Source organism: Lynx rufus, unplaced genomic scaffold (genome assembly GCF_022079265.1).
Source record: "Lynx rufus isolate CCGP_SWC_20201006 ecotype Redwood Valley unplaced genomic scaffold, mLynRuf1.p SCAF_2, whole genome shotgun sequence".
In the NCBI taxonomy this organism is placed as follows: domain Eukaryota; kingdom Metazoa; phylum Chordata; class Mammalia; order Carnivora; family Felidae; genus Lynx; species Lynx rufus.
The window spans coordinates 190,588,582-190,601,354 of NW_025814834.1; the positions used below are offsets into that span (position 1 = coordinate 190,588,582).

A 12,773-nucleotide genomic window follows, 5' to 3' on the forward strand; every position below is an offset into this window, starting at 1 on the left:
TGGGAATGACCATGGTGGTGGTGGTGCGTTACTTATTTCATGACCTCAGATCCATTTCTGTCTGCCAGGAAGTATGATGTAGCACCACTGGTACCACTAAACTTCTTCCCTGATCGAGAAACATGAGCCAGAAGCTTTGTAGAAAGAATTAACCTCTCTTATGCTCTGGATCACACCTCTGGAAAGGGTACACATTGTACACAGTTGTAGTCTACTGGGAGTGCCTGCAAGACAGAGGGAGTTACGGCTTCTCTGCATTTTCATTAGCCATTCATTGCCAACTGCTTTGCTTGTTAAAGGAAATACTGATGTTCTCTAGGGTTCGTCTCTCTGTGTGCACGTGCAGAAACATATAATTGCTACAGAGGGAGTGGGGGCAGGGATGATTGCCAAGGAGAGATCTGTTACATCTTCTTTGTTCACATCTGCTGCATGCACAAGACAGGATTTATTGCTGTCTTTGAAAAAGGGATTGCCTAGTTTGCTTCCCCTTCCCCCTCCTCTGGCAGATCATCCCAGAGGGATATTACCATCTCTTCACACTTATCTCGGAACAGAGTAAAAGTAAATGAAGGAGAGCTGGAGGCAGAGAATCAGCTAAAAGGCCCTAGGAATAGTTGCTAATAAGAGAGAGTGGCTAATCAATGGTACCTCCCAGCCTAGTCCCTTGTCTGTCTCCTGCCTCCTGTGGGTTGTCCTCCATGACCACAGTGGGGCAGGTGTTCCGCTCCCAGCTTTTCCTTTTTGATCTCTATGCATATCAGCATAGGATTGCAGTTTATTAAAATCACAACTGCCATCTAACATTGAAAGAGTTCTGTCCTGTCTTAATGGGTTTTCAGAAGTACATCTGATGCTTCTTTTTTCTATTTTCCAGTTTCTATTTCTGAGAGAAGCATCCCTCCTTTCCTGCTCTCCTCTTCCCTTCCTCCCCACTCTCTCTCTCTCTCTCTCTCTCTCTCTCTCTCTCATTGATATGTACATGTACTTGCATTACTTCTTTTGTGTTTTCCAAGCTCTATGAATATTTAAAACATGGTACCTATGGACGTCCTCCATTTAATCTAGTTTTGCCTCATTGAATCCCAGACTATGTTTAATATTAATTCAGTGTTCAGATCAAGCTAATAAGCATCAGTGCTTCAATTTTTACTGTAGTAAAGTGGGTAGAATATCTAAGTTGGGTTATTTTATGTTAGAAGCATTGTAAGGTTTCTTTCTTATGAATATTTTTGTCTTTTTTTTTTTTTTTTTTTTTTTTTTTTTTTTGCAGAGGGTCAGTGTAGTTAAGAGCATAGTTTGAGTTCAGATCCTGGCTTTTCTACTGATTATAACCTTTTAGAAAGTTACTCAACATCTCTGGGTATTATTTCCTCATTAGTGAAAAAGGGGTGCCATACTGGGGAGGAGGAGGATTTAAGAAGATGGTTTTATTGAAATGATTAGCACAACATCTGGAATATAGTAAACACTTAAAAATAGCTATATAATGTTAATAATTATTATTGCTATTGTTAGTATATAAGTGATAATTTACAACTGAATTTTTTTTCTTAATATAACATATGAAGAATTTCTTCTGCTTTTCCTTGCTTCAGGGGATGGCCTATTATGATTACTTTGTGAAAGGAAGTTTCCACAGCCTTGTAGATTTTTCTACCAAGAATTTGTAGATTTTTCTCTCAAGAATTTCTAGAAATACCAGAATCTTTACAGCCTCTGGATATTGCATTATCCAGTATAGTCACTGCTGGCCACATGTGTCTATTTAAATTTAATAAAAACTACAAACAAAAATGCAACTCTTCAGTCATGCTGGCCACATTTCAAGTGCTGAAGAGCCACATGTGGCTAACGGCTACCCGTTAGATGGCACAGAACATACCTGGCATCACAGAAAGTCCTATAGGACAGCACCGCTTCATGTCACTGGTCGATGCTCTTGTGCTCTTTCTCGGAAATCAAAGAGGATATGTTTTCTAGGATATTGTACAAACTACTCTCTTAATGTTTCAGGACTCCAGACATGCATTTCTGAGGATTCAGTTTATTCTTCTTATCCCAGCCTCTTAGTGTCATTAGTCTTTTGGAATAAATATAAGCACTTTCACTTCCCCCAAGAAGATTGCGTTACAATAACGTTTAAAGGTTGCATTCGATAGTAAGAGGAGCCAAAGGGAGAAGAGGCAAAGTAGAAGTGATTCTAGCGAATATTCACTAGAGTCGTTACTCAAAAATGGAGTATTCGAATCCTTAGGGGGCTAACTAGTAATGGGAGGCTCTGATGTCCTGTGTCCTTTGTAATAAGCACATTGTATTAATCAGGATCTCAGTTTTCCCTCTGAGAAAGGTAGCAAACAGCACATTTTTCCTTAATAATCCTTGTTATCTGTATTATGTGCTTTTGAAACCATTTTTTCATTCGTTCTTCACAACAACCTTGTAAAGCAAGTAGCATTGGGATTGTCATCCCTATTTTACTGATAAGAAAACTGAGGCTCAGTACAGTTAAGTTATTGCCTAAAGTCTTTAAGGGAAAATAGTCTCTAAGGGAAAATAGAGTTGACATTCAAAATAGGATAGGGACCCATTCAAAATAGGATAGGGTGGCTCAGTCAGTTGAGCATCTGACTCTTGATGTTGGCTCAGGTCTTGATCTCGGGGTTGTGAGTTCAGGACCCGCATTGGGCTCCATGCTGAGCATGGAGCCTACTTTAAAACAACAACAACAACAAGACAAACAAACAAACCAGGATAAAATTTTGACTTCCAATTTGATATTTTCGGTTTCATTTTGTTTTGCTTTGTTTTACTACCAATCAGACTGTAGTAAAAGAGAGAGTGAAGATTCTTTAGAGCAACTTGGAAACTGAGTAGGGTTGCATGAGGTAGGTACCCTAAAAGAATCGTTACAGCTTCATTTGTCCTATGACCATGTATATTAGTCTGCTCAGATTTTATAACAAAATACCCCTGGCTGGGTGAGTTAAACAGTAGAAATTTATTTTCTCACAGTCTGAGTCTGGAAGTCCAAGATCAAGATGCTAGCAGGGTTTGTTTCTGGTCAGGCCTCTCCTCAGCTTACAGACAGGCACTTTTTTGGCCATGTCCTCACCTAGACTTTTTCTGTGTATGTGTTTGTGGAGACAGAGAGGGTGAGGTTGAGGGAGAGGGAGAGAGATATATCTGGTGTCTTGTCCTTGTCTTATAAGGACACCAATCCTTTCAAATTAGGGCCCTACCCTTATGATCTCATTTAACCTTAGTTACCTCCTTGAGAGTCCTGTCTCCAAATACAGCCACACTGGGGATTAGGACTTTAACATATGAATTTGGAGGGAACACATTCAGTCCATAGTACCATGTTAATGGAGTTTTAGTATCTTTTAGTTTTTGGCTTAACCTGGTTAGTTGGAAATTACATTTATATGCAGTATTTGCTTGGGACCAAATATAGCAAATATCTGTATTCTTTATTTCTGTGAATATTGAGGCTTAGTTAAATTAAACCTGTGGTACTTGCTATAAGATACTATCCAATGCTGAGTTATTTTAATAAGCAAAAAAAGGTATATCTAAATGTCCTACTTTTTAAGTAATGTAGTCAATTTGGTAATACTTAAGTCTCATGGTTTAAGGGGTAATAAGTGTCCTCCTTCCTCCCACCCCCATTCTACAGATGGAGAAATTAACATACAGAGAAACTGACTTGTCAGAGGTCAGAGTAAGGTATTGGTGGATCCAGGGATAAATCCCAAACTTCTTAACTCCTTGACCAGTTTTAAGTCCATTGACTATGCAGCCTAGTGGTAAGTATCTTTTTACCCTATTCTGGAGGCATGAAGGATTAAGATCTTTAGCAAAGGCTGACTTTAAGGAACTCCTCATTACTAACTATGTCATTCATTATCCATTTCTTTTAGCCATAATGTCTTTTTTGCCATTTTGTCATCAATTTTTTAGGTTGTGGAAGGAATTGGAAGTTTTGCTTTTTAAATACTTGAAGATATTTCTGTAACAGTTCAGCCACACTATAGATTATTATTAAGAAAAGAAAGAAAAACTTATTATTTAATGAATTTTTTCTCTATGTTAGGCACCATGCTAGACACTTTGTTTAGCATTTAAATATTATTTAAATGTTGGGGCACTTGGGTGGCTCAGTTGGTTGAGTGTCTGACTCCTGCTTTAGGCTCAGGTCATGATCCCTTGAGCCCCGTGTCAGGCTCCACTCTGAGCATGGAGCCTGCTTAAGATTCTCTTTCTCTCTTTCTCTCACCCTCTTCCCCTCTTTCTCGCTCATGCACTCTCTCTCTCAAATAAAAAAATAAGTATTATTTAAATGTCTTATTGAAACTTAGAGCCATTTCTAGAGGGTATGTGTTCTTGCCATTTTTAATAGTGATTTTTAAGTCTATTTATTTATTTTTGAGAGAGGGAGAGAGAGAGAACGAGTGCGAGAGAGAGGAAGAGAGAGGATCCCAAGCAGGCTCCGCACTGTCAGTGCAGAGCCCAACGTGGGGCTCAAAGTTACAAACTGTGAGATCAGGACCTGAGCCAAAACCAAGAGTCAGATGCTCAATCAACTGAGCCATCCAGGTGCCACAGTAGTGATATTTTTAATAGTATTAGTTGACTTGAATAGAAAAACATCTCATAAATTTCAGAGTTTAGATTCTAAATGAAGTTTTAGCTTTGTAGAAACTGAGAATCTTATCAGGAATCTTTAAAGGTAAAATCTCTATGTTAAGCATAGTTTTCTAGTTTATTATGTCTTATCCTTTTTTCATCCTTTGTTTGGGATTTCCTGAGGTGGGATGATTTGTCTGAGATGAAGTTAAGCTTGCTCTTCCACTTGACATTAAAATCATGTCAAGTTTAGTTTCTCTAAAGCCTTTTCTTCCGTCTCTACATCTGAAATTGTTTGGATTCTCTTAATTACTGGGGAGGTTGAACAACTAAGCCATGTGAGAAGCAAGAGCGTAATGAGCCTCCAGAGCCAAGGTCCCACAGACAATTAGCATATTCTCTCCTCTGCCCCTCACCTCTACTTCTCTGCCCACTGGGTTCTTCTTTCTTATTCTGCTTTCTCCATTATAGTAAAATAGATAGGCATTGACATTGACCACTTTTTACTTTTCTTGTCATACCCCCTAACATACCTTCTGCTCCAGCCACATTGAACTACAAGTTGCTCAACATGGCACTGTCCAGTAGAAATACAATGCAAGTCACACACAGAATTGTAAATTTTCTAGTAACCACACTGAAAAAGGTAAGGAAGAAATAGGGGGATTTAATTTCAATAATACATTTTATTTAACCGAATATATCTCCAACACTATTTTGACATGTAACCAATATAAAAATACATAAGGAGCTATTCTGCATTCCTTTTTTGATACTCAGTCTTCAGAATCTGGTATATGTTTTACAGTTATAGCACATCTCAATTCAGACACTAAGTTTTGTCAGAAGTGATTGATTTGTATTTAGATTTCAACAATTTTCAACTGAAAAAGTAGGTTCTCATATCCAGCTTTGTTCCAAATGTACTTTAAAAGTTTTCCCCATAACTGTACTGAATGTCAGTTATGAATTTATATTAATAAAAAAGTTAAAACAAAATTAAATATTCACTTTCTTAGTCACACTTGCCAGAATTCAGGTGCTACATGTGGCTAGTGGCTACCATACTAGAGCAGGTCTAACATAGTGGTTTATGGCATCATTTCTCTCTTTATATTATTCCCCCTCTGTGATATACTTTTCTTATTACTCCATCCCTAAGACTCAATTCCTTTTCCATTAAAGTCTTAATTTCTCCCCAGACAAAACTGTCTCCTCCCTTCTCTGAGCCCCCATTTACTTTTAATGCAGCATCTATAATACTTTATCACATTTACTTCTGTATCTTTCTCCCTCTTTTAGACTAAAGGGAGAGTACCTTGTTATTTTTTGAATCCCCCATTACCTAGCACAAAGCTGGAACCTGTGTGTAGTCAAAGAATTTTTGTTTAAAGACTAGATTAATATCATTTCAATCTGGAAATAAAAAAGGCTTTAGAGGGTTATTTTGAAAATAGCAAGTTGGAAATGGAATTTAAATGTCAAATTGAGCAAGATTTAATAGGGAGCAATCCACTGTGTTTTAAGCCTGTGACATTGTATTCACTCATTTGTTTCATGGACTTAGACACATGAGATATAAAGAAGAATGAGACATAATTTATACTGGTAAATAGTTCACAGTCAGGATATATACGTGCGCACGCGCACACACACACACACAAGTTATGTGTGCACACAAGTTATGGACACGTTTCTGTCTCAGCCCCCATAATAGGGGTTGTTGCTTATTGAAATAGAACTCCAGGGTTGAATAATTAATCCCTTTTCCAACCCATAAATTCCTTCTCAGCTTGGAAAAGTTTCAGCATCTTTGGTGATAGGTGGTCATCCAGGCTTTCTGCTTATTCAGGAAATGAATAACCCATCCTCTGCAGGATAGTTCTCATTGCCAAGACGATGTCTCATTCTGACATCTGCTCCCCTGCACTGAATGCTATTTCAAATGCCTCCTGTCAAAAGATCACATTTTGTGAAACCTTTGGAATAGAATGTAAACTTCATGAGAAGCAGGAGTTTTTCTCTGTTTTGTCCAATGACGTATCTTCAGTGCCCAGAGTAGTACCTGACAAACAGCAGATTATAAATGTTTACTGAATAAATACATCTATATAAATAGGATTCAGGACATTAATTCAGTTTGGTTTTTCATTTGTGAACTATTATTACTGCATATTTTTCATTGCTGTTGCCTAACCAGGCCTTCTACTCCATGGCACTGTTAAACTTTCTGAGTCCCAGATTCTTACTCTTCACCTATAGATACATATTGGTAATACTCAAGATGATATATAATAAAACTGCCTGGCCCTGGGCTTGGTATATGGTAATGACAGGTGTTAGTTGAATCTGAAATGAAATCAGTATGGCAACTTCTGAGCCTTCTGACATCCCGAAATGCAAGTTCATGTTTTTAATTAATTGAATTTTAAAAATTGTGATAAAAGACATATAACTTACAATTTACCACTTTAACCATTTTTAAGTATACAGTTTAGTGACATTGAATACGTTCACATTGTTGTGCAACCATTTCCACCATCCATCTCCGGAACTTTTCTCATCTTGCAACATTGAAACGGAAAGTGTACTCGGTAAATGGTAGCAAGTGCATTTTTAATATTAGCCTAGATATTCAAAGAATACATCTGTAGTGGAAGAAAACTCCAAAATCAATATATAAATGACTTTTATCTACACTATTAGAAGATCTGTTTTTGATTATTCCTTATTTAACATGAATAATTGATAGATAACTATAGTGGATTCTGTATATGTGTCAAAATTGTTTTGATGAAAGCTTGCATTTAAATATTCGTGGGGCCGCCTGGGTGGCTCAGTCGGTTGAGCAAACTTTTTCTTTTTTCTTTTCTTTTCTTTTCTTTTCTTTCCTTTTCTTTTCTTTTCTCTTCTCTTCTCTTTTCTTTTTTTTCTTTTTTTTAGTGTTTGCTGTGTGTTAAGCCCCAGGAATAATGACTGGGTTAGCAGTATTTACCTCTAACACCTGGAACAGGCATAGAAGTAGGAGGTGGAAATAGTGCTGTGCTTAGGGATGCTGCCAGAAAGATATTAGAAAGTAACATTACTCCTGGACCATGATGAATAAATAGGAATCTCCCAAATAGAGAAGGGACGGAAAGTCCAGACACATATGGCATGTTTATTATGGAGACAGTTTAGGTTTTGACCTTTGAAGACTTAAAAGATAGTGAGATGTTTTGTCTAATCTTAGAATTAAGATACATAAATATAAGTATTTTAGAAACTGAATGCTAAAGTGTGGATTGGAAAGGAGTGAGGTCACACACAGGAATGAAGTAGCTGTTTCTGTTGGTCAAGGTGAGAGAGAATGAAATCTTAAACACAGAATAGGAGCAGAGGAGACAGTCATTTTGAAGGTAGAATGGACAGATTTTGATAACTGGTTAGATTTGGAGGATAAGAGAGAGCAGACAGTTAAAGAGGACTCCAGGTTTCTGATTTATTACTAACTGGGAGAAGGACTATGGGAGAAGAAATATACAGCCTGAGGAGAGAGAATAAAATAAAACCGTCTATTTAAATATAGTAGCTACATATCATAATATGTTTTGAAACATGGCCATTAATCTGAGAATACTTTGAAAAATTACAGGTAACCAGTTTCTGTTTTTACATGTGGAATTCTATCAGGCTACATTCTGTTCATTTAAGAATTGATACAGGGATGTGGGGCGCCTAGGTGGCTCAGTCGGTTGAGCATTTATGTGTTTGGCTCAAGTTATGATCTCGTGGTTCAAGAGTTCGAGCCCCACGTTGGGCTCTGTGCTGACAGCTGGGAGCCGGGAGCCTGCTTCAGATTCTGTGTCTCCCTCTCTCTCCGCCCTTCCCCCACTCATGCTCTGTCTTTGTCTCTCTCAAAAGTAAATAGATAAATACTTAAAAAAAAAAAAGAATTGATATAGGGATGGTGACCTTGTCCCCTGGGTAATTTATGGTGATGCTTAAAATAAAATATTTAAGCAATTTGTAATGAATGTGGTTGCTGTCTCCTTTTCTTTTTTGGGCACTGCTTTCCCAGTTCCGCTTGTTTGTGCCAGGAGTTTCAAATATTTCTTCTCAGAAGTTCCTTTTCCATTGTTGTGGAACCTTATTTCGATGCCTTTCTGCCCAGCTAAATTTGTTAATTATTTTGTTCATTTTACTTCATCATTGGGTCTGGCTTTTGTTTTTTTCTCTGTATTAGAGTATTTTCCCCCTTACTTGTATTGGTTGATTTTGAATTGTTTTGTTAGTTTTATTAGTGATCTTACAGCCTGGTTTCAGTTTATTGTAGCTTCCTGAATCCATTTTGTGTATGCTGGTAGCTCATCTTTACTTAAGTGATATGATATTGAAAACTTGTACATAAATGGAATATGTACTGTATATTTAATTTTTGAGAATATATTATTTCTAATTATAAAAAATAATTTAAAAATAATTGTGAAAAATTTCAAACACAAATTCAATTATGATACCCTAAATCTTTTGTCTCTTGTCAGCAGTTTTTTAGCCTAATCAGGTTTATAATCTTTATTCATGATTTAGAGAACAAACATGGCAGGTACTAGAAAGACAGGGGACATCCAACCATGAGAGAAGGCAAACACTTGGGGTGGGACACTGGCCAGTGTGACTGGAGTGTAACGGAAAAGAGAAGAGTCATGGGGCGCCTGGGTGGCTCAGTCAGTTAAGGGTCCAACTCTTGATTTCGGCTCAGGTCATGATCTCATGGTTCATAGGATGGAGCCTCAGGTAGGGCTCTGCGCTGAGCATGGAGCCTGCCTGGGATTCTCTGCTTCCCTCTCTCTTTGCCCCTCCCCTGCTAATGTGCTCTCTTGCTCTCTCTCTCCTGCCCTCCCTCCCTCAAAATAAATAAGTTTACTTTAAAAAAGTTGGAGGGGGGTATCATATGGGACAAGATCAGAGACATGGCAGCAGCTGAACCCTGCATATCTGTGCAAGGCATCCTTAATTCAGTGGGAAGCCATTTATCCTTAAGCAGATGAATGACATGATCTTTTTTGTGTTTTCAAATGCTCACTCTGACCTCTGTATGATGAGTAAGTTGGAGTAAGGCAAGAGGGGAAGCAGGGCTTCCAGTCAACAGGCTATCCTAATGGCCCAGGTAAGAAGGACAGTGACTGGAAGTAGAGCGTGAGCAGTGGGATGAGTGGTGGATGAGTTGGGGACATGGTCCAGCAGAACTTACTGAGTGGATGTGAGTGTAAAGGAAATAGAAGCATCAAGGATAACTTCAGGGATTTTTGGCTTGAACAGCTCGGTGTTGGAGATGCCATTTACTGGTTTGGGAAAGACAAGAAGAGGACAGATTGTCTTCCCCAAACCAGTAAATGGCATCTCCATCACATATGATTTCATTCATATGTGGACTTTAAGAAACAAAACAAATGAGCAAAGGGGGGACAAAAAGAGAGAGAGGCAAACCAAGAAACAGACTCTTAACTACAGGCAACAGACTGATGGTTACCAGAGGGGAGGTGGGGGGATGAACTAAATAGCCATTGGGATTAAGGAGTGCAGTTGTGCGATGAGCACTGGGTGATGGATGGAACTGTTGAATCACTATATTGTACACCTGAAACTAATATTACACTGTATGTCAACTAACTGGAATTTAAATCAAAACTTAAAAAAAAAAAAGAGGAACAGGTTGACAAGAGGTGGCATTCTGTTTTAGCCATGTTAAGTTTCAAATGTCTGATTTGATAACTATGTAGAGATTATATGTAAGTGTGGAATTCCAAGAGGAGGCCAATGCTAGAAATATGAATTTGGGGGTGATCTCAGTGGAAGAGTAGACAGAAGAACCCTGTTTGAATGAGGAGATAATTGTGAAGAAGTGAGGAGGCAATGGCTATAGATAACTCTTAAAATACATTTTCCTGAGAAATAGAAGGCAAGAGGGATATACATGGGATTAAGAGAGGGTTGGAGAGGGGGTATTTGTTTTGTGTGTTGATGTTTGATAGGAGATTATGGGGCAGTAAGGATGCGGATGCAAATGGTCTATTAGAAAGGAAATACTTGCAAAGTCCTTGAGAGGATGAGAGGAAATGGGATGTGGAGCAAAACTGGAGAGTTGCCTTTTGATAAAAACAGACACTTCATCCACAGCAATAGAAGAGCAGTCAGAAAGAATGATGAATGAGTAGATTCATTCATTCACCAAACACTAACTGAGCACCTGCTACTATACCGTGGATGGGAGATGTACCACTAAACATGATGGACTCTGTAGCTTCCTGAGTGGCATATAGAAGGTTCCTGTCCCTTATTTCTGTTTTCTCAATGAACCCTAAATTAACATCATACCTAAGAGTGAGGGAGAGGGAGAGAATATTTGGAGTATGAGGAGAAAAATAAATGAAAAAAAATTTTGGAAGGTGGAAAAGCAAACACAGTAGGGAAATGCGGTATGATTTCTAGACCATGTTAAATAGCGTTTGAAAATTATGGTCATGAGTTTAAAGTGAGACCAGTAAGCTTGCATTTGGTTTTCTTCAGCACTTGTGAACTGTTGGGGTAGGCATGGTATAGGTGGATAAGTGGCTTTAACCAGAGTTAAGACTGAGGCTTTATTAGGCAAATTTGGCAAAAAAGAGGTAGGAGGGAGTTAAGAGTGTTTGTCAGCGAGTGATTTAAATGAGAGACCCTGGAATCTGAGCCGGGTAAGAAGAGAAGTAAAAACATGATGGGTAATTGATGGTGAGAAAGTGTTAGAGTCAGTAGATTTAATCTAAATTTTCAAACAAGGAAAATGTATTTCCATTATGTAAGTAACTTATCTTTATGAAAAAAATTGAAAATACATGAGATTAGAAAATCGGGGTAGGGGGAATAGGACACTACCTAAAGATAACCAGATGTTTATATTTGCTGTGTTTGCGTCTTTTTTTTTTTTTTCTTTTTTCTAGTGATAACTTTTTAAGGTTGTATTAGTTTGCTAGGGCTGCAAGGATTACATACAGACCTGATGATTTAAACAGAAATTTATTTTCTCGGGGCACCTGGGTGGCTCAGTTGGTTAAGTGTCCAACTCCGATCTCAGCTCAGGTCATGATCTCATGGTTCATGAGCTCCAGCCCTGCATCGGGCTCTGTGCAGATGGTGTGGAGCCTGCTTGGGATTCTGTCTCTCCCTTGCTCTCTGCCCCTCCCCCACTTGCTCTCTTTCTCTCTCTCTCTCTCTCTGAAAATAAATAAATAAACTTTAGAAAAAAGAAACTTATTTTCTCATGATTCTGGAGGCTGGAAGTCAGAGATCAAGATCTGAGGCCTCTCTCCTTGGCTTTTAGATGCCCATCTCTGTCTTCACATACTCTTTCCTCTGTCCCCGTATGTGTCCAAATTTCCTCTTATAATAAGGACACCAGTCTCGTTGGATTAGGTCTCACCCTAATGACCTCATTTTAATGTAGTTACTTCTTTATAGAGCCTATCTCCAAATACAGTCACATTAGAATGGACAGGGGGGGACACACAATTCAGCCCAGAGCAAGGGCGTTCTTTGTTTTCAGTTTTTTACATAATTTCAATTATTCCATGAATACAATTTTTGCTCTGATATTTTACCAGACAACATCATAACCTTAAACAGTTTCCTATTTTGTTGTGTAGCCTTTGTAAAAATTTAAAGCTGCAAAATCCGTTGTCAACTGATAAACGTATTGTAGTATCTTAATCAGTCTTCTGAGCATTTACGTATCCTCCCTCCCTTTTTGTTATTATAAACAATACTAAAGCTTTTTAAATAAAACCATTTTTCTGTAGCATGGGTTGTTTCCTTAGAATACAATCTCAGAACTGGATTACTTTATCAAAAACTATTGATGCCTGCTGTTAAATTAGAGAAGTATTGAATCTTGCATTTTCTTTTCTTATGACTGTTTTCTCTCCTCCTGCAGTGATAGACTGGAATGATGTTAGGAAACACAAGTATGGTCACCTTTCCGAGTCTGCATCCCAATATCAAGGTAAGAAAAAAACCCCTCTGTTTAGCATGGAAAAATTTAATTTGACATCTCTTCTCATAAAACCTTTGTTCTGAGAGGTCTGAGGTATAAAGAACTCACTGATGGACGCACAAGCAAATATTTTAGT

The 12,773-nt window shown here is 38.1% G+C and overlaps 1 protein-coding gene across 11 annotated transcripts in view; it reads left to right on the forward strand.

Annotated features, from left to right (window-relative positions):
• SCMH1 (Scm polycomb group protein homolog 1) overlaps positions 1-12,773 on the forward strand; it is a 186,641-nt gene that overhangs the window by 43,664 nt on the left and 130,204 nt on the right. For 6 of the 11 annotated variants that reach the window (XM_047082518.1, XM_047082524.1, XM_047082528.1 and 3 more), the window contains exon 3: positions 12,578-12,646. In XM_047082518.1, coding sequence (XP_046938474.1) covers positions 12,578-12,646 — 69 coding nt within the window. Of the gene's footprint in view, positions 1-3,679; positions 3,810-12,577; positions 12,647-12,773 lie in introns of those variants that run through there. The other 5 variants (XM_047082522.1, XM_047082525.1, XM_047082519.1 and 2 more) reach the window with 4 other exon arrangements.